General features: G+C 55.3%; 2 protein-coding genes across 6 annotated transcripts; one reads left to right on the top strand and one right to left on the bottom strand.

The window, feature by feature from the left end:
- Window positions 1-711: 711 nt before the first annotated feature.
- On the bottom strand, window positions 712-22557 carry DUOX2 (dual oxidase 2). Of its 5 annotated transcripts, none has more exons than XM_032481280.1 (36): window positions 22306-22557; window positions 21797-21938; window positions 20932-21087; window positions 19386-19462; window positions 19009-19098; window positions 18576-18740; window positions 17800-17987; window positions 17441-17642; window positions 17152-17318; window positions 16675-16735; window positions 16465-16561; window positions 15931-16021; window positions 15552-15654; window positions 14914-15077; window positions 14206-14381; window positions 13870-13988; window positions 13374-13511; window positions 13040-13153; window positions 12629-12831; window positions 12153-12338; window positions 10984-11209; window positions 10812-10905; window positions 8921-9108; window positions 8321-8390; window positions 7818-7901; window positions 7101-7279; window positions 6721-6951; window positions 6488-6587; window positions 5741-5790; window positions 5329-5456; window positions 4968-5121; window positions 3593-3825; window positions 3188-3346; window positions 2689-2844; window positions 2405-2533; window positions 712-2121 (listed from the first exon to the last, which is right to left on the bottom strand). In XM_032481280.1, the coding sequence occupies exons 4-36, from the start codon at window positions 19453-19455 to the stop codon at window positions 1999-2001; spliced, it is 4638 nt and encodes a 1545-aa protein (XP_032337171.1). In that variant the 5' UTR covers window positions 19456-19462; window positions 20932-21087; window positions 21797-21938; window positions 22306-22557; the 3' UTR covers window positions 712-1998. The 5 variants fall into 5 exon arrangements, with proteins under 5 accessions (XP_032337171.1, XP_032337172.1, XP_032337174.1 ...); XM_032481281.1 differs by having other exon boundaries at window positions 21797-21906; XM_032481283.1 differs by lacking the exons at window positions 20932-21087; window positions 21797-21938.
- On the top strand, window positions 20212-24111 carry DUOXA2 (dual oxidase maturation factor 2). The gene is made up of 6 exons (XM_006174744.3): window positions 20212-20708; window positions 21816-21873; window positions 22173-22307; window positions 22553-22766; window positions 23127-23341; window positions 23700-24111. The coding sequence occupies exons 1-6, from the start codon at window positions 20562-20564 to the stop codon at window positions 23891-23893; spliced, it is 963 nt and encodes a 320-aa protein (XP_006174806.1). The 5' UTR covers window positions 20212-20561; the 3' UTR covers window positions 23894-24111.
- Window positions 24112-24341: the final 230 nt, after the last annotated feature.

Raw genomic sequence — 24341 nt, 5'->3', positions numbered from 1 at the left:
TGGATAAGGTTGAGTTGAGAATATTATGGGCAACAATGACAGCCATGTTAACAGCATTCTTTAGTCCAGCAAGGATAGATGACTTAGGATGACATAGGTAAACATTCTGAGTGGTCTTTAGAAAGGAATGAGGAAGGCATTGATAGGCCAAATTTGGGCTAAGTCTGAGCTAAGGCTGAGACTTAAGGGAACAGAGTTTGGGATTAATGGCTGGTTATATACCCAGTGAGGGGCAGGAGGGCTGGAGGCCCATAACTATGTAGATTAGTAATTATCACACATTGCAATTGTATAATATATTCTCGTACATTTTCCTATGTGTATTTTTCTGGTCCAGTATCACTATCTTCCTAATATCTGCACAGACATTTTAATACATGAGGAAACAGGGTCAGAGAAGTGAAGAGATTTTCTTCTGTAGCTACTTATAGGTAAAGTTGGCACTAGGATCCAGTTCTCTTGGCTCCTCATCTGGTGTCCTTCCAGTTCTGTCAGAGAGATTCCTTCAATACAGAGGGTTGGAAGCTATAGGCAGAAGAGGTAGGCTAAGACCAACAAAGAGAGGAGCCTGGGGCAGGAATGTGGAGCTGGCCTGAAACTCTCCCTGCCACAGGTCCTGTTGGCCAGAGGACTGTACGACCTAGCAATTTCACTCCTAGATACAAACCCAGGAGGAATGAGTGCGTTATGTTCACCAAAAGATAACTCCAAGAATGTTTATAGCAGCTTTATTCATAGTTATCAAAAACTAGAAACAATCTCAATGTCTATCAGAAGGATAACTGATAAACAAACTGTGGTATATCTCTACAGTAGAATATGACTCAGTAATAAAAAAGGAAGAAACTACTGATACACACAACAACAGAGATGAATCACAGAGACACTGTGCTGAGTGAAAGAAGCCAGTTTCAAAGGAGTACATTCAGTAGGACCAGATGACTCCATAGTGATAGAAATCACATCAGTGGTTGCTTCTAAGAGTTGGGGGAGGTTGACTGGAAGGGAAGTTTCTGGAGTGATGGAAATGTTCTCTGTCTTCACTTGGGCAGTAGTAACACATGTAGTATATGGTAACTTTAAGATTTGTACGTTTTATTGTATACAAACTATACCCAAATTTTTTTTTAAGGCCCAGCTTTTGAGGAAAGAACCAGTTGAAGAAGGAAAAGGAAGGGTCTTAAAGAGTATGGAGGTGATATCTCAGGTTGGCTCCTGTGGAAGGTGACCAAGTGTCCTGATTTGCTGGGGACTGGGGGTTTCCTAGGGTGAGACTTTCAATGCTAAGACTGGGAAAGTCTTGGGCCAACTGGGACAGCTGGTCATCCAACTCCTGTGGAGGTGGGGAACTGAGGGGGGAATCTGGATGACTGGCAAAGTGGCTGGTTCCAGAGCTGAGCAGCTGCTCTGGCAGGCTCAGAGAGGGGCCAAGAGGTCAGGATGATGTTGCTGGCCCACACCAGGAACATCAGGACATCCTGGTTTCTCCTCAGGGTTCCTGATGCTCTAAGAGCAGGAAGGGGCTGGGGGTAGGGCTGGAGGAAAGTTCTCAGAGACTAAGTAGAGGTAGTGAAGCTATCCAAGTTCTAAGCATCAGGGATTTTAAGCTGGGCTCTGAGGAACTTCTCACTCTGAGCCCTCTGTTCACATCAGGTGTCCCCATCCCAACCTCCCTCAAATGCCTAGCAAGAAAATACCAAAGCAGTACATTAATTTGTGGAAGGAAAATAGACATGGGGACCTATTGGAGGCAAATGCTGTTGTATCTCTTCACCTCCACAGTTGTCACAGGCAGGGACTGTCCCCTCCCCACTTTATCTGCCACAGCCCACTGTGGCTTGAGCTAGAAGGATCTTCTCTACCTTCTCAGAGCGTGGGACAGATGAAGCAATGAGGGAGAGGCCTTCCTAGCTCTCCAGCTGAGGCCTGAGATGAATTCTGACAGAAACTGCTGGTAGGGGTAGTCGAGGAAGAGATCAGGAACCAAGAAGGGTGGGCTCAGAAGTTCTCGTAGTGGTGCACGAAGTGGGCCTGGTCCCGCCTGTTGATGAGTTGACAAGCCTTCTCTACATTCTTGGTCATCCCTGGAGGGCCACAGCTGAACACTCCAATCTTCCGCACCTGCCAAGGGTTGAGGGGTGGGTAGTGGTTGCAGAGGAGAAGCCTACAGGCTTGAGATGCCCACTCCATGGGAGGGAGCTGCTTCTCAAGCCTGGCTGGAATGACTAGGGCATCAACCCCAGACCCTCAGGAGGAGGCTTGAGTTGGGGAGGTATGGGGCAGGGTTTGAAGCTGTCCTCCAACGTTTGACCCCATCCTGGTGTCCTCTGCTCAGGACACAGCTGCAGGCTTCTTTAGGGCAGGATGTCCTGGCAGGGGAAGGCTGGGTTGGGGTGGGACTGACCTTTGGGTGGACCTCCTGCAGGGAGTTGAAGAAGGGCTCGAAGGGGGGGCGGCCAAAGTGGGTGACGGAGCGCAGGCCCGTGAACAGACTCCGGTTCAGCACCTTCTGGAAGTGCCGCTCACAGATGTACTGGAGGAAGAAGTAGAGGAGGAAAGTCACAGACAGGCAGAGCCAGCGTCAGCTCCTAGTCCAGGTGGTGGTCCACCCCCTAGCCTGGCCATCCTGCCTTTCCCTGCCAACCCACATACCCACTGAGCTGCCCAGCCTGGCCAGCCCTGACGTACCAGCATGGTGGTCCTGAGGTCGAACTTCTCAGCCAGCTGGGTGATGTAGATGTGCACGGACACCAGGTCCTGGTGGTCATTCTCCTCCACCTCCCGGATGATGTCAGCCAGCCACTCAAACTGCCGCTGGGTCCGTGTCACCCAGATGAAGTAGATCTGGGGACACAGGGCTGGAGCTTGGACTTAGCTCTTCTCAAGGTTCCTCCACCCCAGATGCCTTCACCTGAGAGGCTGGGAAGCCCTAGACCATCCAAACCTCTGGCAGGACCCACCAACTTGAGCCAAGGCTTCTAGCCAACAGATCCCAGCAGAGGCCCTTCTGACTACACCTCCTACCCTCCCTCAAATGTTTAGCATCTGAACAACTGGATATGAATTGTCCCAGAAGACCCAGTGTCCAGGGGCCAGGAGCTTTTTCTCATGCTAGTCTGCTGTGATGTGGGAACACAACTGGGCCATCTGTCCCCATTCCTTTAAAGAATGAAAGAGAGACACTCACCTTTTTACAGAGCATTTGGCTGCCCAAGGATGACTTGAAGACCAAGTCCTTGAGGATGGAGGCAAAGGGGGTGACCCCAATGCCCCCTCCCACTAGCACTGACACCTCAAACTTGTGCCACTCTTGGTGGCCCTCTCCAAATGGTCCATCAAGGTACAGCTGTAGGGAGGGAAGTGGGTTTGAGTTAAGTTCAGCACCACCACAGTTCTGAAGCCAGAAATGGGAGGCAGGGAAATGCAGGTGGCTTTATGGAGTGATGGAGAAGGGGGCTTACAGCATCACCTGGAACAATCCATCTCTGGATAGAGGGAAGAAAGGAACACAGTGGGGAGTCTGGTGCTGCAGGACCAAGGCCTGCTAAGGGGATGTGGGAGCATGTGGCACATCTGGCCTGGGTCTCAGCACCTTTGGATATTTGGCACAGCTGTCACCCGTCTGGGGCGAGTAGATCTCCCTGAGGCGGGTGGTCCAGGGCCCTGCTGCCCGGATGTGCAGGCTAAGCGTGTCCTCGTGGGGCGCAGAAGTCATTGTGAAAGGGTGGTACTCGTTGGTCCCCAGAGCCAGGCAGGCGATCCGCACCCACTGTCCTGACTTGTACTCGAAGCCTTGGGGCCGCTGGAACTGCAGGTGTGTCACTCCTGAGGGTCATGGGCAGAGAGAGGCAGGGATCAGAGGGCTTGTTCCCGGTAGGTACCCTGTCCTCTCCTCCTCCCTGAGGCACAGGGAGTAGTCACATGATCTGAATGAGTAGGGCTTTTGGAACTGAGAGTTGGAGGATCCCCTTTCTCCTTCCTGGGTAACTCAAGAGTTGAGCTTCTCTGCTCCCCTGTTCCAGCCCCTCCTCTCCTCCTGAGACTTCCCGCGAAGTCCCAGGCCTGACACCACTGTCCTGGGTAGCAGCCTACTGGGACACGGAACCTTGGGCTCTCCAGGTACAACATTACCATTTGAGGGTTACCTTTGTGATAGGCCATATCTGTACACCTCCTGTACTGTCACTTATCTAATGTTTTTCTTTAAATTGACTTACTTTTTCAATTCAATTTACCTTGACAAGAAACTTTAGATCACTAAGGTGGGTGGAAAACCAGTATCATGTGCTCTAAATTGAAGGCATCACATTTTATCAAATTTTAGCTGAAAACTCTTTGTTGCTTGACCACGACTGAGTCTCAGGTCTGTTTGTGTGGAAAAAGGAGATTTGCAAGTGCTGGAGGGTGCAAAAGGCTGCTAACACCATGCTGAGACTTTGCTTCTTAAGTAATTCTCACTGAAGTAAAGTTGAAGTGAGGGTGATTTTCTTACTATGTGAGTCCTGAAGGTTAGATGGCCCCATGACAGCTGAATCATCTTCTGCCAACCTCAGTAGTGATTCAAATCCCCACTCTGGCCAGCACTGACTCTCAACAACAGACTCTTGCAGTCTAGGCCATTTGTCTGTCTCTGAATGGGGTTATTCTGAGTGAAAGAATGGGAGACGGATGTATGGTTCCCAGCCCTACACCCAGGCCACACACGTGGGGGTCTTTTTTGTCCCTAAACTTTCAGCTGCCTCTTCTCATGGTTACTTCTTACTGTCTGCAAGTCCTCCTGTCCTCCTGTCCTCCTGGGGGGAAAGTACAGCCCCTTTGGGGATGGCAGGTCCATCAGGAAAGTTGCAGGGGTCTGAGAGAAGCTACTAGAAGCAGCAATGGGGGTAAAAGACCTGGGGAGCTATCTCCCCACCTCCCATGAGTTGACCTTCAGGGCTCCCCACCCAAGGTCAGGCTGAGCCTCATACCTGAAGGCAGCAGCTCTGCCTTCACCACGCTGATCTCCACCTTCTTCCGGCTCAGGCTCACCAACTTGTCCCCCGCATAGATTAGTGCTGGGACCAGGAAGTAGATGTGGAAACGGGGCAGCTGGATCAGAGCGAAGCTGCCGTGGATGATTAGCTGGAAACATGGCCAGTTAGTGTAGTTCAGGCCCAGCCAAACCCCCTTCCTGGGCTCTGGGCCTGGACTGGGTAGCTGGGGCTGCCGTAGCCTCCATACACTGTGGTCTCAGTCTGAGATCTTGGGTCCAATTCAGCCTGCTCCCTACCCCCATCGTGAGTGTTCATCTCTGCCCCATGGTCTGGCCCTGCCCAGAGAAGTCCTCACCAGCACGTAGAGCAGGATGTAGAGGTGGTGGGTCAACCAGAAGCCTCGGAAACTGCGGCGCCGGAAGTTGTGGGAGGCGAAGACATACATGATGGCCAGGACCAATAGCAGAAGCACTCCTGTCATACCTGGGTGCATCAAGGACAAGGTCAGAGAGTAGTCTCAGGACCTCAACCTGGGCTGAGAATACAACAGAGCATTTCCCCCATTCTTCCCTCCTTCCCTGACCTCCCTCGTTCCTCCCAGGCTCCCAGAACAGCTTGCCCAAAGAAGCTGGAGCTGGGCCTTGCTCTGGAGGCTGGGGAGGGACTCTATGACCACTATAGACAAGTGTGCAGTCATGAGAAGATGAGGACAAAAGCAGAAGTCCTCAGACAGAACCCCCAGACTCCACATACAGCCCATACCCTACCTGGGACTGTCTGGAAGAACCACCAGTAGAATTTCTGGGGAAGCTTGGACCTGTGGGGTAAAAGCACATAGAGCCTCAGGCTGGGGCAGGAGGGGCTTCACTACTGTCACAATGTGACTCTGTTCCTGCTGGCCCTGACTGCAGAAGTTGCTGGGCTTCTACCCAGATGGCCAGGGAACCTTCCAAAGAACATGGCACCCAGCCTCCTGCAGTTCCACCCTCTGATCTCACAGCAATTATTCCTCCTGTGTTACCCAGAACTCTCCTACTGTGTGGCTGACCTTTGCTTCCTTGAGTGCTTGGTTCATACTCTGTAAGCTGCCATGAGGACAGGAAGCTTGTCCCATGCTCTATACCATGTTCTAACAATGCCAGGCATAGAGTAAATTCTCAATAAATATTTGTTGAATGACTGCACATATCTTGGCATCCCTACTCTCTGGCTCCTGGATGGACACATAAGATGTGCTTCATGAATGTTTGCCCAGTGAGTGGATGATAGGCAAGCTGTATGTCAGGTATACATGGGAAAGAGTCTCCAACTTCACCTCCAAACTCCTTCCCTGGCCAATCACCTCCAACTTCCTTTCTGAGGGGAGAGAATTCACCTCTCAGCTTCCCCAAGGCACTGGCTTCTCACCCTCACTCAGTGAGAGAGTGGAGGGTCTAGAGCCATCTACCTCTTTTCTATTGTACCCTTAGGCCTCCTGCCCCAGTGTTCCAAGGGGAACCCTCCCCAGAACTGACCCATCATTCACGAAGACACTGGGGAAGATGCAGGCCAGCAGGCTGAGTGGGCTGACAGAGAAGATGTAGACATTCACCACATGGCCAGCACTGTGCAGAACTAAAAGGGACAGACCCTATTAGAGTTGCCTCCCAGGGCTGACTCTATCTCTGGCTCCAGTCTCCCCACTGCCTCCCCCACAGCTAGACCCAGGGGGCTGCAGCAGTGGTGAGCCTGCCCAGGAGCCACGCACTGGCCAGGACAACGGCAGCCATGGCGATCCAGCGATGGAAGTCCACGGCTGCGTCGAAGGGCACGTAGCGGTTGAGGAAGGTCTCTCGCAGGAAGGTGATGAGGTTGCGGCACATGGTGAGCAGGATGTAGGAGAACATGAAGGAGACACTGGCTGCCGTGCCCCGCGACAGTATGATGCCCACGAAGGTGGTCTCTGCGATGCCCGAGGGTGGCGAGACAAAGGCATAGTCTGTGGGGAGAGGAGGTAGATCAGCACGGCCCAGAAGCCTGGGCCTGAGTCAGAGCACCTGGGCTCCCCCATCCAGACGCGGAGGTGTGGGAAGAGCAACCGGAAGGCTCTCACATCTCCCTTCCCACTGCCCTCAACCTGGAACTCACAGTAAGCACGCTCTGCAAACAGTCCGGCACAGATGGCTGAGAAGACTGCGATGCACACTATGTGCCGCCGGTAGTTCTCCACGAAGCGCTTGTACTGCTGCAGCTTCTGGGCCACGAAGCCCCGCTGCATCTTCTCCTGCAGCGCCTCTGTGTACAGCCGGGGAGCGGACACCACTGCCCTGCAGCAAAGGAACGCAGTCGGCCTGAGGTCGGGGTGCCCCGGCCTCTCTTAAATGCCACCCTGTGAAGGAGACCTGGTGATCTGGCAGAGGTCAGGGTGGGCCACAACAGGTGAAAGGAAAAGCATTTTGAGGGTTGACTCCCACTTTGCTAAACCTTTACCTCTCATCTTTATTTGCCCTATCCACTCACACTTCTGTCTCCCCACTACTTCACCTCCTCTCCCTCCTGCCTGTTCTGTCCTTCCCTCTTCTTCCCTGCACAGGTCTCACTGCTCTGCCCTAAGCAGGCAGGAGCCAGGAGACCCCTCATTGCCATCTTGGTGTTGTATCTGGGTGCTAGGTGCCTTGCCTGAAGATTAGGGTGCAGAGTTTGGAAGAGGTTTAAGAGTCATTCAGCCCTATAGCCTGCCACTCAGGTCAGGGGCACATGGAATGAGACTCAGGACGGTCCCTTGTGTGCGGAGGTGTGGGCAGGCCAGAGACCCTGAGACTTCTCCCCATGTCTCCTTGGGCCAGAGGTCAGGGAAACACTTACTTTTTGCCAAATCTCTTCTTCAGCCCAGGGCCTCCCAGCTCTGGGGCTTCTGAAGCAGGAAGCTGTACTCCCTGAGGGCAGGAGCTGAGGAAAGGAAAATGGGGCTCTCTCTCCTCCTGTCTTTGCAGCCAGGTGAACTGCCAGGTCAAAGCTTGGGTTGGGGGGGGAGATCCTGGGACCCATTTCTGCCCTCAGAACCGGCCCATAAAAAACTGGTAAAAGAGAAGCCAGATGGGAGGCAAGGCAGAAGGAATGAATATGATCTGGTCATCTGTTCTGTAGAACGATTCTGTCCTGGAGGAGCAGGGAGAGAGCCAGGCTGCTGAGTAGCAAGCGGTATGTGTGTGAGGCAGCTGGAATTTAGGCTGGGAACGACCATGTGCCAAGAGTTGCTTTCAGAAGGCAAATGTCTGACTCAGGGGCTGATTCTGACAGCCCTACTTCCTTCATTTCTCTGCAGGGGACTCAGCCAAGGCGCCTCCTAGTGCCCGATTACTGCTCACCGTTCCCCGGGAGTCCGAGTGATGAATGAGACTCGACAACTGATGTTTGGTTTAAAGATGTCTCCAACACCTGGGGAGACAAACAGGAAGCTGAACAGGCTTCCCCAGGAGCACGGTGAGGGGAGGAGACCGTCCCTGAAAGGCTGCCACAGCACTTGCCAGGGACTTGGTCATGTCCTCATCTCTTCCTCCAGCCTTCCTGCCCTCACTGCCCATACCAAGCACCCACTGTACACAGGACAGCCACTGCTAGACGACGTGGTAACTTTATGCAATTAGAAAAGGGGACCCCCTCCAGCCAGATGCAACTCTGCAGATCCTCTGTGTAAAGAAAATAGGGCCTCTTCCTCTGGCCAGACACACCCCAAACCAATATGCATCGCTGATGGGCAGCATATAGGCAGGATTCAGCCCACCCTTGACCCCTCAGGGGCATCTTTGTGCATAGACTGTGCAACTGTCTGTGACGCTCTTGATTACACATGCCTGACTCTGTACTGAGCACCAAAAACTAAGAGAGAAATAAGACCTGGGTGCTATGCACCAGGAACTCTCATTTTGAAGGCATGCCTTTCCCTGACTCCTTCCAAACACACACACCTCCACCTCCACCTTTGACACAGAGCTGTGTGCGGCGGAGCTCGCTGTCGTGGTCCCGCAGCATGAAGTGGAAGTCCTCCCACGTCAGCTCCTGCTTGTCCTGGAAGCCTGACTCCCGGAACATGGACTCCACCACCTCGGCCAGCTGGGCCTTGGACAGGCAGTTGTTGGAGATCTCGATGAAGGACCTGGGGGAGGACCAGAGAGAAGGCAGCCTGTCACCCAGCCAGGTCAGGTTCAGGCAGGTGTAGGGTGGGGCAGACCCCAGATTATCTAATGTGCTTACCAGTGACCCGGGAAATGGTACTGAGAAGGTGTTCATTCAGCCTGCAGCTGACACTAAGCTGGGTGGGGTGACCACGGCTCAAGAGGCAGAACAAAATTGAAAGTGATTTTGCCCAATTAGAGAAAGCAGCCCTCAAAGAGAGGGCATCTACAACTGGGATGAATGTCCACTTAGTGCAGGGACGTGTCCGGGTGTGCCACGGCCCTCTAGCGAGGCAGGCTGTCTGCCCATTCTCTTGCGGTGATATCTCCCACACCAGCTCTGGGTTCCCCTTTCACAGTCTGGTGGGGGCACAGACAGCTGAGGGTGAGGGGAGGAGATGTAGCTGCAATGGTTACTGTTTCCTTGTGCCAACACCCCAGGGCACAGGCAGGAGTGCCTCCACACCCAACGTTGACAGCACCCATGGTGGCAGTTACAGTGGCCACACTCTTAGACTGTGCTTTAGGACAAAAGCAAACAAATGTGCAACTTCGTGTGAGTCCAGCAGGAAAAGACCTTTGCACACATGGCACAGCAAGCACTGTCGTCACATTAAAAAAAAAAACACATCATCCCACTTGCTCAGGATGAGACTGAGCAACAGCCTCACTGAGTACAGGACAAGGAGATGGGAGCTCAGCCCCTGGGGGCAGGGGCCCTCTCCTAGATTCCCTACAGACCCGCCTGCAGCAGCACACCCAGCAAGGGTCAACTGCAATCCACTTCACCCTTGCCTTTTAGAACCCCACTTCCGGTTGTGGTATCTGGACTGTAAGAGGATGTGGCAGTTAAGGGGAATCCTGAAAGCAATGAGAAGACTTAAGGGGGTAGAAAAGTTCAAAGGATCTGGGCTGTCTTATGCATTTTATTTATTCGTTTGCTCATTTGTTTCATCTGATCCTGTTAACTATGTCTTGAATGCCTGCTATGTGATAATCACAGTGTGGATTCAGTAGGGAACAAAGAGAGATTGGAACCCTGTCTTTATAGAGCTGCAGGCCTCTGTGTTACTGGGGCACTGCCTTCAGGAATAAGAAGTCTATGAGCTCAAAACTGGTCTTTATCAGCACACCACAACCAGAAATGGCTTAAGAAGCAGGAAGAGAGAAGGGTTGAAATACAGAAGAACCTTCATGTTTCTCCTCCTGCCTGTCGTGGTGATTAATGTTGGCAGAGTGACCAAAGGCATCCATCCTCCAGGCTTCATTAGTCTCACTGTGTAAAGCACAGCATTAGGTGTGCTGTAGAAGAAGAGTTAGCAAAGGCATCCCAAAGCGGTTAGTGGGCTTTGTTATTGGTCATCACCAAGTTGGCTGTTTTTTGTAACTAGGGAGAAGCTTCTGGCTGGTGTTGACAGTGCAGACATAGACCCTCCTGGAGGCAGGCGCCTGGCCAGATAAACTTTCTTTTTTTTTTTTTTTTTTTTTTTTTGTGGCCAGAGAAACTTTTGAAGCTAGATGCTCTGCGTGCCTAGGATGCAATATCTAGGCCAGCTCTCAGTGCAGATGGCCACATAGCCTCCTCACCTCCCCTCCTCTGACCTGACCTGTTTTCCTATTTAAAGTATCACAAAGTCTTAGGGAGGGGCCCATGCCATACTGCACCCCACATCGCACTCCATACCGCATCATGGTGAAGAACTCATCCTTGGAAAGGAAGCCATTCCCATCAAGGTCGTACATGGTGAACATCAGGCGGGACTTGTCCTCTGGGGAGCCTGGGAAGAGAGAGGAGGATGCTGGTCACTTCTCTGCTGAAAGACGCCTGGCTCCTGGGATGGTCCGCCACCCCCTACCTTTCATGAAGACCACCAGGACGTCCAGGAACTCCCGGAAGGACAGGTAGCCATTGCCATCCTTGTCGGCCAGAGAGAACATGGACTCCACAAACATGTCCCGGGGCTTGAGGCCCAGGGACTCGGCAAACTCGGCCCGGCTCAGCTCACAAGTCAGGGCCTCCCGCACCTTCTGTGATGAGTCCAGGGGCAGGGCCCCTGCATCCGCCTGGTCAATGTCCAGCACCTGCACTCGGGCAGCAGCAAAGAGAGGGAGAGAAGGAAGTGAGGCCTGGGTTGGAAGCAGTTCAGTGACCCCTCACATCTCCCCAAAGTCCAAATCAGAAAGAATGAGGCCTGGTGGCTGCTCCTGGTCCTTCTGACTTGGGTCTCTGCTCTCCTGCAGAGGGGGTGACTCAAATCTATAGCAGCTGGCCCATTTTCTCCCTGGACCCAAGAACCAGGAGCTTTAGACAACGGGAATGGTGCCCCGTCTGTTGCAGGGGATGGGGTAGGAGTGGAGAGGGGCATAGTTTGGGAATGCAAAATGAGAAAGCCTATACTGGGGACAGAAGATGCAGTAGACACAAGTGGACAGGCAGGAAGGGGCTACAGATGCATTGTCTTGTCAATTCAGACAGGGCTGCCATGGGCCTGATTTTAAAAGTCATACACATATAACTACCATTTGTTAAATGCCTACAATGTACCAAGCACTTGGGCCAAACACTATACGTAGAACAGCATTTTTCAAACTTCAGAGTGAATCAGAATCCCCTGGGTTGGGGGGCTTGTGGGCCCCAACCCCAGAGTTCCTGATTTACTAGGTCTGGGGCAAGAGCCTGAGGACTTGAATTTCTAACAAACTCCCAGGTGAGGCTGCTGCTGCTGGTCCAGGGGCCACACTTTGAGGACCACTGATGTAGACTCTCTCTGCATCCTCACAACCCAAGGGATGGATACTACTTTAGTCACTGTTTTATACATGAGGAAACTGAAATACAGAGGAGAGATGATGTGATCTGTAAGGTGATGCACTAGGAAGTGGCAAAGCCTGGATTCAACCAGGGCTGTCTGTCTCCAGCCCACAGAGCAGAATTTAGTTCACCCCACTCGTAGGGTCCTGTCCAGCCCAGGTCCCCTCCAACCCCTGAGCTGGGTCACATCTCCAAAGGGCACAGTCATGGCACCTGGGCAAATAGGTGTCTGAAGAAGACCTCCAAGATGCAGGCCCGCTGCTGCTTGGTCACAGCCTTTTTGAACAGCTCATTCTCACCCATCTCAGCCACGTTGAGGCCCAAAGTCCAGTTCACACAGAAGTCCTGCAGATGCTGCACGAAGGTGCCTCGCTCCTCCTCCGAGTTAAAAAGCAGCACCTGGAGGGAGGAAGGCCGCGCCAAGGCTTGAGCTTCTAGTTCAGCCTCCCCTCAAAGGGCCTTGCGTTGGGGGAAGGAGAGGAAAGCTGCCCCCCAATCCAACCACACTCCGGCCAGGTGAGTGTCCTGAGGGGTCAGAGGGAGAGTTGCCTGGGGTCTGGGGACCTCTGAGAGAAATGCCTCTCCTTAGGTGAGCTCTGTAGTTGAGGAGGGGGTGACCTGAGAGGACTCGTGGTGAGACGGGAGGTGTGTGAGGGCAGCCCAGGTCTGGGAGGCCGTCTGGGCCATACCAGGTCATACTCCTTCGGGATCTTGAGCAGCAGGGTGCGGCTTCCATGGTTGCAGGACAGGATGAGGTTGACCTGCTGTAGGGGCTGCAGCTGGATGGTGCGGAGCACAGAGAGACGCCTGTCCAGGACCTGCAGGCACCTGTCTGGGAGGAGCTGGATGGTGATGGGATAGCTCCTCTCCCTGGGGCCCGGCCACTCCATCGCTGGGGAAGGGACAATGGAACAGAGTGGTTCAGCAGAGGTCCCCAGGCTCCTGCCCTCAGGCAAGTTCCACTATACTGGTCTGAGCAGGTACCCCAATGCCTGGCTTTCTCCCCGCATCTGTAACCTGGTTCTTTCTCCCAGCGCCACCCCCCACCAATCTGTCCCCTTCCTCCTTCCCTCCCTCCCCCCTTCTCAGCCCCATATCACCTGACAATCCATCTCCAGCTGCTTCCTTCTTCATACTCTCTTTGCCTTTCCTTTGTAGCTTCTTGCGCTCTTGGCCCCGGAAATAGGCCACCACCCCAGAGATAAGCAGGCTCACTGAAAGGGTCAGAAGCAGCCAGTGGGGAGGGGAGCCTCTCACCTACAGCTTCACTGAGGCTTTGGCTGCTGCTTCTCCCTTCCCAGGGCCCTCTGAGCCTGGCTTCAAATGGACAGGGGAGCTAATTCTACGGACTAGCAGATAATGAGGGACAGGGACAGTCTGTGGTCAGGAGGGGAGCCAGGAGAAGAGAGATGGGCAAGGATGTGAAGAGCTTACCTAGCGGAAGACAGCAGAGAGCCACGATGGTGATGCCAAAACCAGGACCACTGCCCTCGAAGTAATGGATCATGGTCAGGGGCATACAGGAGGGCAAGTCTGTGGTTGTGAGCTGCTGGGGCTGAGGGCAGGGCGCGCCTATGGGAGAGGCACAGAAGACCTCAAAGCATGAGAATCCCACTCCCTGGCCAGGCATCCCCCCCGCCGCTCCCTCCTGTAGAGGACCAGGCACCCCTCTCCTTCCCCAGCCCACCTCCCTGGAACTTGTTCCCTTCAAAAAGTCCTCTTCCACATTCCATCTCTCAACACCCACCCCAGCTTGATCACAAGTGCAGCCTGCAAACCAGTCCAGCCTCTGTTGGGGGGAGGTGGCCTAATGCAGGCCTCCTTGACCAACACAGAAGTGCTTGGCTCCCTGCACAGCACCAAATGATCCCCCATCCAACCTCTGTCCCTTCTGTGGCTGCCATTGCTTGTATTCCCCCAAATCACCCACCTTCATGCCAGATAAAGACATTGGGCTGCAGGACACTGGAGCTCACATTGGTGACAGCCACCAGCACGTCCCGAAGAGTGGTGTTTCTGATTTTTCCAATTTCATCCATGGAGAAAAGCCTAAGTTGGAGAAAGCCAGGAACTGTTCGGATGGGAAGGGGATACAGGTCTCCAGCAACTTCAGGCCCAGAGACCCAGATGAGAAAAGACACCCAGAGAGTGGGGGAGGGGTGGTGGGCCAGCTGGGAATCAAGGGCCCCTGGGGGCTGTTTACAGGCAGAGATTCTGGGGCCCAGGCCAAGGCAGAGTCTGAGGTCAGAACCCAGGCAGGCCTCACCCATTCCTGGTGTTCTCAAACCAGTAGCGGTCGCCATCCCGCAGTCGCACAAACTGATCAAGGACGATGGCCTTGAAGAGAGGTCCAGGGTCCCCATGGCTCTCCAGGAGCCCCCCAGGGAGTAGCTCCAGCCGGGACAGGTCCTGGCTGTACAGGGCAGCTGTGGCCTCCAGCACCTGGGGCACCACAGGAGGTGAAGAGTGTGTAAGTATGTGTGTGTTTGTGTTGGGAAGGCAGCCACTGCTGCCCCGTCCCTCAAACATAGGATCCCATCAGCTGCCTGGCTTGCTGATCAGGTCTGAGGGAGTCTCCTCTTCCTAGGCAGCCCCCCTCAGGTGGTGACAAATCTGGTGGCAGGACCATATCCTGTGACCATCACTACCCACATTGCCTGTCCCCAGTGATTAGCAGCTTCAGGGGCACCCAGCTTGTGGAGAGAGATCCTGAAGAAACAGGACAGTGGCACCCAACCCAGGGGCCACTCTGCAGGAATGGTACAATGTAGCGCTGAGGATACTGTGGAATCTGATGGCTGAATTTAAATCCTGCCTTCAAGACTGACTTACCAGCTACATCATTGCTGAAATGGAGATAATGACACCCTATAATATTCTTGACGTAGATTAAATGAGTTACATATGTAAAGGACTTGGAAAGTATCACCACAAGAAAGCTTTAGCTGTTATAATTATCATCACTATTCCTGACCTGAGGGTCCACATTGGGGTTGAGGTCACTCCAATTCTGTGGGGTCTTCAACCCCAAGGCTTCTAGGGCTTGGGTATAGCTGGGAAGCCCCATATCTCGGCCACGTTGGATGCTGCTGGCCACGTAGTCAGTGCGGGAGAACTTGGCAGGGCCAGGCCAGTAATCTAAGGAGAGAGGACAAGGCTACAGGCTCAGTCACCCTAACCCTTCTTTGCCCAGCAACCTTGAATTGGGCTGTTGGCACTGCCTATACCCAGTACTCCTCAGCATGTGACCTGCCTTGGGGTGGGGTCAGTGTCACCATGTGTGACCAGGGGCAATTTTTCTGGAAAGACTCTTCCCCTAAGACTCTGGACTGTTCTGGTCACCAAGCAGTAAATTCCTTGTCTCACCTCCTCAAGAAGGGGCTGGGTAAAAGAGACCTAAGCACCAGAGAATTGTGGTGCCACCCCTCCCTCAACATACTTAGACATGGATAATTTAGAATAAAGCTTGTTTTCTTCTAATGGCTGTTTGCTGTGTGTTAGTATCTGTGTTCCTGCATTGTAGGTACTCTACATCTGTCTGTTGATTAACCCAGAATGGTCCCCGGTCTCCTGGACCTCTGAGCCTTCATTCCCTCTGCCTCCAGAGCTCACCCCTCAGATCTTCAACCACTATATGGTCCTCCAGCTCCGAAATCTGGGAGGCCATTCCCAGCAGCAGCTGAGTCACTGCCTGGGCATCGTTCAGATTGGGGTTCTGGAAATAAACAACATATTCAAGGTAGGTTCTCAGGCCCCTCCCCCAAATCCAGTGCCTCTCACCCAGGACCACTGTAGTACCTCAGGACAAAGGGCCCCTGGCCAGTCCTAGACTCTCTTGAGTTTTTGTCCCCAGATAATTTTCTGATCACTCTACCCTTCATCTCCCACCACCCTGGAGCAGCAACAATCCAAAACTGGAATTGTTGCTTTTCCCAGCCTGTGTGACAAGACTGAATTTGACCACCTTCCCTGCCCCTGAGCCCAGGCTGACCTCTCGAATCCAGTAGCTATTGCAGACTCTGAGAGCTTGGGAGCTGCCAAAACCCTCGTTCTTGACCATCTGGAAATGACAGCTGGCGTTTCTGAAGAGGGGAATCAAGGATGCAGTAAGAGAATTCAAGGAAGAAGCTGAGATGGGGTTGAGTTGAGTGAGGGACTTAGAGGAGATTTGGCCAATACAGAGGAGTGGCCCCTGAATGTCCCTGAACATGGCAGGGATTTGCCAATGTGTGAGGACTGAAGGTAGAGGTTGCTCTTGTCCACACAGGGGAGGAAGGAGAGGAGGGAGGAGAGTGACCCAGCTGCTGGACAAATCCTGCTCTAATCAACTGAAGTTCAGACATTAAGAGGAACTGGAGGGATTTCCCTTTTAAGACCGAACCTCCTACCCCAGGGTTCTGTTTCAGGGCACCAAATTCTGCTTCTCTCCCCCCATGAAACTGTGGGAGTGTATAAAAGGCCCCAGGCTCCCAAGGCTGCTGATTCTTCACCTCTGCCTGTGGGCTGCAGCCAGACCCTCCCTCACCTCATGTAGACACCAGGGGGCACCATGGTGGAAAAGAACTGCTCAGAGGCTGCCAGGAACTCTGGGGAGATGCTGGGGTCCAGGAAACGGCGGTATCCTGGGAGGAGAGGAGAAGACAGGATTACTAAAATTTAGCCCTTAAGCCAGGCCCCCACAACACCTCCAGAAAAGCTCCTGCAAGCTCTCCATTCTGCCTCCCCATCCCCTCACCTGTGTATGCTGGGGGTGTTTGCTGCAGGAAGCTGGGCAGCCACTCATACATGGCGATGTTCTGAAAGTCAAGACAGGGGAAAGGGGAGGCCAGCGCTGGAGCTGCTGGCCTGGAGGGACCTGAGACCAAGAAAGGCTTAGGTGGGAGGACAGGACAGGTGGCAGGGGCAGTCCGGGGAGAGGCAACTCAAACAGGAGAGGTGCGAAGGTTCCTGTCCCCAACAAGGAACCAGGGGATGGAGAGAGCAGGCAGCTAAATAATCATCACTAGAAAAATCTCCTGCATAAGTAGCGCTTTTCCTCCTCCTCATTTTCAGGGGCTTTCTTAGACGGTAGCTGTCTGGGGAGGGCTCTTTCTGAGTGGGGGTTGTCCAGGGATGGAGGGCTCTGCCGGGGGAGCGGAGTCTGCCGGGGGAGCGGAGTCGGGGACAGGGACGTGGTGGTGGGGTGCGGGTGGGGGAGGGACGAGCAACTGACCTGGTAGGTGGCGATGACCCTCTTGCGCGCGTGCTGGAACAGCTCCTCGTCCCCCCACAGCGGGTGCTGGCGGGCCAGCTCCTGCGCCCACACGTTGTGGTAGCGGAACCACAGCAGGCCCAGCGCCTGCAGGAAGGGCTCGCGGTTCCCTCGCTCCGCCCCGAAGGCTGCACGCGCCGCGGGGACGCAGAGGAGGAGATGAGCGCACGTGTGACCCGGGGGGGCGCAACCTCGCCCACCCCCGGCCCGCGGCCCCGCGGCCCCCCACCCCCGGCCCCCGCGGCCTCACCGTACAGCCCCCGGGGCCCGCGCTGTCCCGTGGCGGGGTCGGGCGGCGTCCACATGAGCCGCGGGTCCTGCGCGTCCCGAGGGAAGGCGGGGTCGGGCCCCGACGCCAGCCGCCCCCCGGAGAAGCTCCGCAGCTCGTCGCTCCAGGAGTGCGAGGAGCCATAGATGGCGCTGCCGTCCAGCCAGCCCGTCACCTCGTTGGTCTGCGGGGACAGCGGGAGGCTGAGCCGGGGGTCGTGACGCCGAGGCGGCTCAGGGAGGGCGAGGGCCGGCCGGGTGTCCGCGGGCGGGGGCGGGGGTGGGAGCCTGTCCCCAGCTGCCTCGGGCCCAGCCCCCCGCCCCGCAGCCCGCCCCGCTCACCAGGTCCCGGGGGTTGCTGGGGCTCTGTCCGGTCTCGGGGTCCCAGCGGCTCCTCTGGAAGGGCAGCACGACGTCCCCGCGCTGGTCTGGGTCGAACACGGGATCTCCGGGCGGGATGTGGATGTTGAGGAACTCGGCTGGGCAGCCAGGCTTTTCCACGCTCACCAGGTCCGAGAGCACGTGGTAGCCTGAGGGCGTGGGGTGCAAACTGGTGAGAATCGCTACACCCCACGGCCGGGACTGACGCCAATTCCTTAAGAGCCTAAAGGCAGATGTTCCAGTGCAAGCTCTGCCACCAGCTCTAAAGCTCTTTCCTAATCTGCAAAGCGGTGTTATAATACCCTCCTTACCCACCTCATAACGTCGTTGGGAGAATCAGAATTATGCAATTAATGTAAAAGCTCCCCCAATTCAGTCCCCATCTCCTAACAGATCCTGCCTCTCCCTTCCTCTTCGCGAAGAGGTTATAATCGTATCTGGAGGAATCAGTGACTGGGGACTCAGGCCCCTCAGAGCTATAATGGGAGTTTGTGGAACTCCTGGGTTTGGAGTAAAGGGTAGGAGAAAGATTAGGAGAGCAAATATCCCTGAATCAACACCCTCAAATTCCTCCAAGATGAAGAAAGGCTTGAAGTGCTGCTTGGTGGAGGCAGGAATTGGCTTGGAGTCTTGGATCGGTCTCATGTGGTCTTGCAGAGAGACCTCAGGGGCCCCCTCTCTCCAGGCGCTGAGCTAAACGCCAGGTCAGCACCAGTGTTCTCCCACTTTGCCCTCACCAAAGAAGACCCCCAGCACTGTGCGATTGCGGCGGGATGGCTGCCCGGCTGTGCCTCGCATGGCGGCGTCGCTGAGTCGGCGCGGGTTGGGCAGCAGCGGCTCCTCCAGAGCCTGATACACGCCGTCTGCGTAATTCGCTGGTACAAGGCGCTGCAGTCGGGAGCCTGCGCGAAGTAGGGAGCCAGGCTCTGTTAGAGTCCGCCGTCCTCAGCAAGCCCACAAACCTCGCCCTACGCCCCCTTCAAACTCCCCACTCCCACTGACGAGACTCCTCCCCAGGTTCTCCTGGCCCCAGGAGTGCATAGAATTTCGCTGCGCAGGCAGCCGGGCGGCTGGTGGCGCGCTCTCCCGCTTATTCCTGGTCTCCCGCGCCCCTGCCCTCCACTAGCCATGCCCTACCCCGGCCCGCGCACCCCAGACCACAGGACGCACCCGCAGCGCCACGCTCGTGGTGCCTCAGGTTGTTGAACCAGCCGTCATAGCGCTGAACTTCCCAGGTCAGTGAGAGTGCGTCCTGGCCGCCTGTGGGTCAGAGTGGTCCCCTCAACGCAAGTCTACCTGGGACCAGTCGGGGACCCGAGTGCTTCGGCCCGTGCTTGTCCAGCCCGCTGAGCGTCCCCAACCCGATCCAAAGTGGCGATACCCGCGCGGCATCTAGGCTGCTCTGGGAAGTTTCCCATCTGGCTGAGCAGCGCAGCAATCCGACTGGATCTTCCAAGCTCAGGGAGCCGCTTGCCTGCACCTCTCCCTTCCCCAACTCCCAGGGGGAGCTGGGTGACATCCCGAAGCAAGGGGAGCCCGGGACTTACCCGCTGGATCCAGGAGTGCAGTCAGCAGAGCTCCCAGAAGCACCGGTGCCTCTGGCCTTGAGCGGAGCATGATGACCCTGGGGCGGGGGGTGGGGGGAGGTGGATTAGAGGTGGTAGGTGAGGGACAGGGAGTTGGCGTCCCCCCATGCCTACAGTTGGCACTTCTGGAGCTTTTAGAAGCATCACCAAGTCCACTCTTTAGGGCACTTAGCAGCCCTGCAGGCACTAACGCTGGTCGTCACTCTCCAACCCTGCGAAGAACTAAACCCCGACCACACAGAGGAACCCAGGAGGCAAAAATCCTCTGGGACTTGTCAGTCCCGGTCAGGACTTTAACATCCCAGATCCTGCACAAAGCCTCGAACCCCAACCCTTCAGAAACTGCCTCTCCTAGAGGAGACAGGAAAAGGAAAGTAACTAGTGAGCTGGGAGCCCAGGACCTGCAGTCCCTCATACCCTACAGTGAATGCCTGTGCATGAATACCGGGGATGAGAAGATCAGACCCCAAGCTCCAGTCCAGCCTCTGGTTTAGTGCCCCATCCGGGTCAGAAGTATTTCCTCTTGGGACCTTTGCTTCTCTGCTCTGCTCCCTGCCTCTCCTTTAGCTCGGCAGGTTCTCAGCCTCCCCAGCTGCACTCTTACCCCTTTCTCTGGCTCCTCTGAGTCCAGCTGTGCAGATGTCCACTCAGGCCAAGCCAAAGCTGGCTGTGAGCATCTGGACCCGGCCTCACCTCTTGCTGTGAAGGCGGGGCTCTTCTTATTTGCATAGAGACCTCCGCCCCTCATTTGCATGATCCTTCCTGCTCCAACCCGGCAGCCAAACCCCTACATCCGCTCTGCAGGCTGCCCACGCTGCTATAAAAGGGGGCCAGGTCCCTTGCGACTTTCAAACGCAGAGGGATCTGCAGAGCTGCGAAAGTAACTGGCCACAGCTGGCGAGAAATAATTTCGCCTTCCCACCCACCCGACTCCATCCCAGCCAACTCAGAGCGCCTGAGGGCTGCCAGTGGCTGTGCTGCCTGAGGGGCAGGCTAAGGGGCTCAGACTTGACTTGCTCATTGAGTCCAGTCCTTGCACTCAGAGGACGGGGTAAAGAGAAGTGGGGTCCTAGCTCGGAAGCCAGGGACGCACTCTCCCCGCTGGAGCAGACCCACCCAGCACATCCGGGTTGCAGCATGACTCTGTGGAACGGTGTGCTGCCTTTCTACCCTCAGCCCCGGCATGTTGCTGGCTTCAACGTCCCGCTACTCATCGTCATTCTGGTGTTCTTGGCCTTGGCTGCCAGCTTCCTACTCATCTTGCCTGGGATTCGTGGCCACTCGGTAAGGGGTGCTAGAAGTTCGGGTCTGGGGTTGAGGGCGTCATGGGCAGCTTGTCTCTGGAGGACCCAGGACATATAAGACTGTAGCGTGATCCTTTATGAATAGTCAAACGAAGCTCTGAACCAGAGGAGCATAGGTGGAGCACATCCAGAAGTCTGGTCCAGTAAGCACCCGCTTCCCAAGGATAGAGAGAGATCCTGTACAAGACATCCTAGGTACTGACCCCAGCTAGATTATTCAGGAGGCTGCTGCAGAGAGTGGGTGTCCAGTCCAGTAATCCTGGGGCCAATTCTAGTCTTCACATGCTTCAGGGGTCTCCTGCCTCTCCTCAGAGTGCACCCCTGAGGAGTGCACCCCATCCCAACTTCCCGATGATGACCTTGGGGCCAAGAGGACAGGAAACCAGCAACTCACACTGCTGCGTTTCACCTGTGCACCAGGTTAAGCTATATGTGTATGGGTGCCCCCATCCCAAGATCTCAGAGATTTCTGCACAGGATTCAAAGTTGTAGCAAACAGGGTACTTTTCATTAGACTTCCCCTCTCCTAGAACCTAAGTTGTTGGTTTTTCAAGCCTAAGAGGAACTAACATTGCCAAGTCTTGTGTTGTTTTTCTGGGAAATTGGCAAACCTAGGAATATCTGAGAGGCTGTGTTCCCACCTTCTCGACTTGGTGACCAAACCCTGAGGACCTCTCTCCTGGGGGGAGGTGATCCCTGCCTGCCTAGCACTTCTGGACTCACTGAGCCTCACCATAGTAGTGACCTGAACAAGAGACAGGACCAGGACTAGGAGCCAGAGAGTTGGTGGGGGGAGGAGGTGTCGGTGGTGAGAGAACACCAGGCAGAGACAGCACAGTGGCAGGATGGACTGGGAAATGAGGCTGGGGAGGCAGAAGTACAAGAATCAGAAATGCCAGTGTCTCAGAGAGACTTGCATGACTTGCCTTCAGCCTTTAAAGGTCAGGAAAGTAACTGGGAAAAGGGAGCGGGGGCAAGAGGGGGAAGTTGCTGGGGCACTAAAGGTCCTGGTAGTGTGGGGGCAAGGGAGGTCTTGGGGACTCTGGTTGGGCGATACCCAGGCCTGACCTGGTGCCTGTTCTTGCAGCGCTGGTTCTGGTTGGTGAGAGTGCTTCTCAGCCTGTTCATAGGTGCAGAAATTGTGGGTGAGTACGCGATGCAGCAGATGGGAAAAGGACCTGGCATGAGGAAGGAGGTGGCTAGAGGACACCTGGGAAAGTGGAGAACTGGGGTTGGATTCCTGCTCCCTCTTCCCATTCTCCTCCCAGTGGGCTCTTTCTAGTGCCCACTCTTCCACCCTTACCATGTATACCACATTGGACTCCCAGACTGCCCCTCCACCTCTCTGCACAGTGTTCCACCTTCCATCACCACTCTCCCAGTTCCATCTCTCCAATCTTCTTCCTAATCCTTCCCCTCCCCCTCTGTGTGCCTCTCTCCACAGCCGTGCACTTCAGCGCAGAATGGTCAGTGGGAAGAGTTAGCACCAATACATCCTACAAAGCCTTCAGTGTGGCACGCGTCCGAGCCCACGTCGGTCTGCACGTGGGCCTAGAGGGTATTAATATTACACTCACAGGTGAGGGGGCTCCGGCGAAGTGAACTTCTGGGGTTTGCAGACAGCACAGTTGAGGGGAGTGTGGCAGGGGCAGCTGGTGGACCTCCCAGATCCCACAAGTTCAAATAGCTTTTGGTCCTCGTAGATTTGTGTTTTTCCCAACCGCTGCCAAACCCATTTCTCTCAGATCCTCACTTTTCCATTCTAATCCTGTCAGTTGCCCGTCCCGGCTGTACGCAGCCCGGTGACTCCGCCACCCTCCGCAGGAAACCCAGTGCAGCAGCTGAACGAGACCATCGACTACAACGAGCAGTTCATCTGGCGTGTGGGCGAAAATTATGCTGAGGCGTACGCGGAGGCCCTGGAGAAGGGGCTGCCCGATCCCGTCCTCTACTTGGCGGAGAAGTTCACGCCGAGCAGCCCCTGCGGGGTTTACCGCCAGTACCGTCTCGCGGGACACTACGCCTCGGCGACGCTGTGGTGAGCGCAGAGAGAAGGCACTTTGCTTGCGTGCATGTGCGTACGTGCGTGTGTGCGTGCGTGTGCGACGGGGGTGGGGGCGCGAGAACCGGAGCATGTGAGCTGCAGTTACAACCGGATGTGTTTGAGGTGGAATAACCGCCTCGCGGGGAGATGGTCGCGAGGTCCGCACAGACGGCGGGAATCCGGAGAGACCCAGCAAGCGCTGGGAGCCGGCTGCTCCCCTCGGGGGTTCCCTGCGCCTCCGCCTTCCCAGCCCCGGGCTTTCGTTCTGGGGTAGGGAAGTAGAGGAAGCGAGGCTGTGGGAACCGGGGCGGGCTGCGAGGATCCGGCTCAGCGCCGCTGGCCCCCTCCCCGCAGGGTGGCGTTCTGCTTCTGGCTCCTTTCCAACGCGCTGCTCTCCATGCCGGTCCCACTCTACGGAGGTCTGGCTCTCCTGACCACCGGCGCCTTCGCACTCTTCTCCGTCTTCTCCTTCGCCTCCATCTCCAGCGTGCCGCTCTGCCAGCTCCGCCTCGGCTCCTCCGAGCTCACCACTCACTACGGTGCCGCCTTTTGGATCACGCTGGCGACCGGTGAGGTCCAAGGGGACGGGACCCGGGTGGCTAGGGGTGGGGACGGGATTTATACTGGTGTGCGCTTTCCAGCTTACGTGATAAATTCACGTATATTATCTAATTTGCCCTTCTCGATAGTTCTTAGAGGTAGGCACTGTTTCCCCGTTTTACAGATGAGGGGAAGAGTTTTCAGAAAGTTTCGGTATCTTGACCCAGTGAGCAGGCGAACCCGTGTACCATGTATTCCGTATTAGAGGTCTTTCTGTGGTGTGTGTGCCTGGGGAGGACATACAAACGCCTCCAATAGATGCTGATGGGGAGGCCGGGGTCTGGGGCCCTGACCGCCCCTCTTTACCCCTTGACCGCGCCACCTCAGGCATCCTGTGCCTCCTCCTCGGAGTGGCGGTGGTGAGTCTCCAGTACGCTCGGCCCAGCGCTCTTCGCACCTTCTTGGATGGAAGCGTCAAGGACTGCGATAGTCAGGAGAAAAGAAGCTCGCCTCTCATCCTCAACAACCCACTGCATAAGCAGTTCGGGGCCTTGGACTTAACCATGAGTACTAACCTGTGAAAGGGACTCAGTGTCGGATTCCTACTCTGCCTCCATCCCCTATCCCCTGCAGGCCGGCAGCAGTGCGCGCCAGGCCTGGGCCTGGAAAGCTCCGGGAGGAGCACTGCACTAGGGGCGCGGAGCGAGAGGCCAATGGCCTCAGATGTGTCGCTTGCACCTGGGAAAGAGTCTCCCAGGGTGAGCTGTAAATAAATTCTTTCACCTTTTGTTTTTTGAAAGCTTTCCCCCATTATTTTCCATAGCTTTTCAAGGCTGTAGGGGGATAGGCACTTTGGAGAGACCTCCCTGGGCTGGAGACAGCCTAGTACACTTTTTCTCTGTTTTGTCATGGACACCGGTTTCTCCTTTTCTAAAGAGTCCAGAGTAACCCGCCAAAGGCTCTGGGAGAGGGTGCCCTCTAGTGAGCGCAGAGAGGAATCAATCTTTCTGAGCTGCTCCAGGTAGATGG

The sequence above is a fragment of the Camelus ferus genome, chromosome 6 (assembly GCF_009834535.1).
Source record: "Camelus ferus isolate YT-003-E chromosome 6, BCGSAC_Cfer_1.0, whole genome shotgun sequence".
Classification (NCBI taxonomy): Eukaryota; Metazoa; Chordata; class Mammalia; order Artiodactyla; family Camelidae; genus Camelus; species Camelus ferus.
The sequence above is the reverse complement of the archived record's forward strand: the minus strand, read 5'-3'. Positions and strand labels throughout refer to the sequence as shown.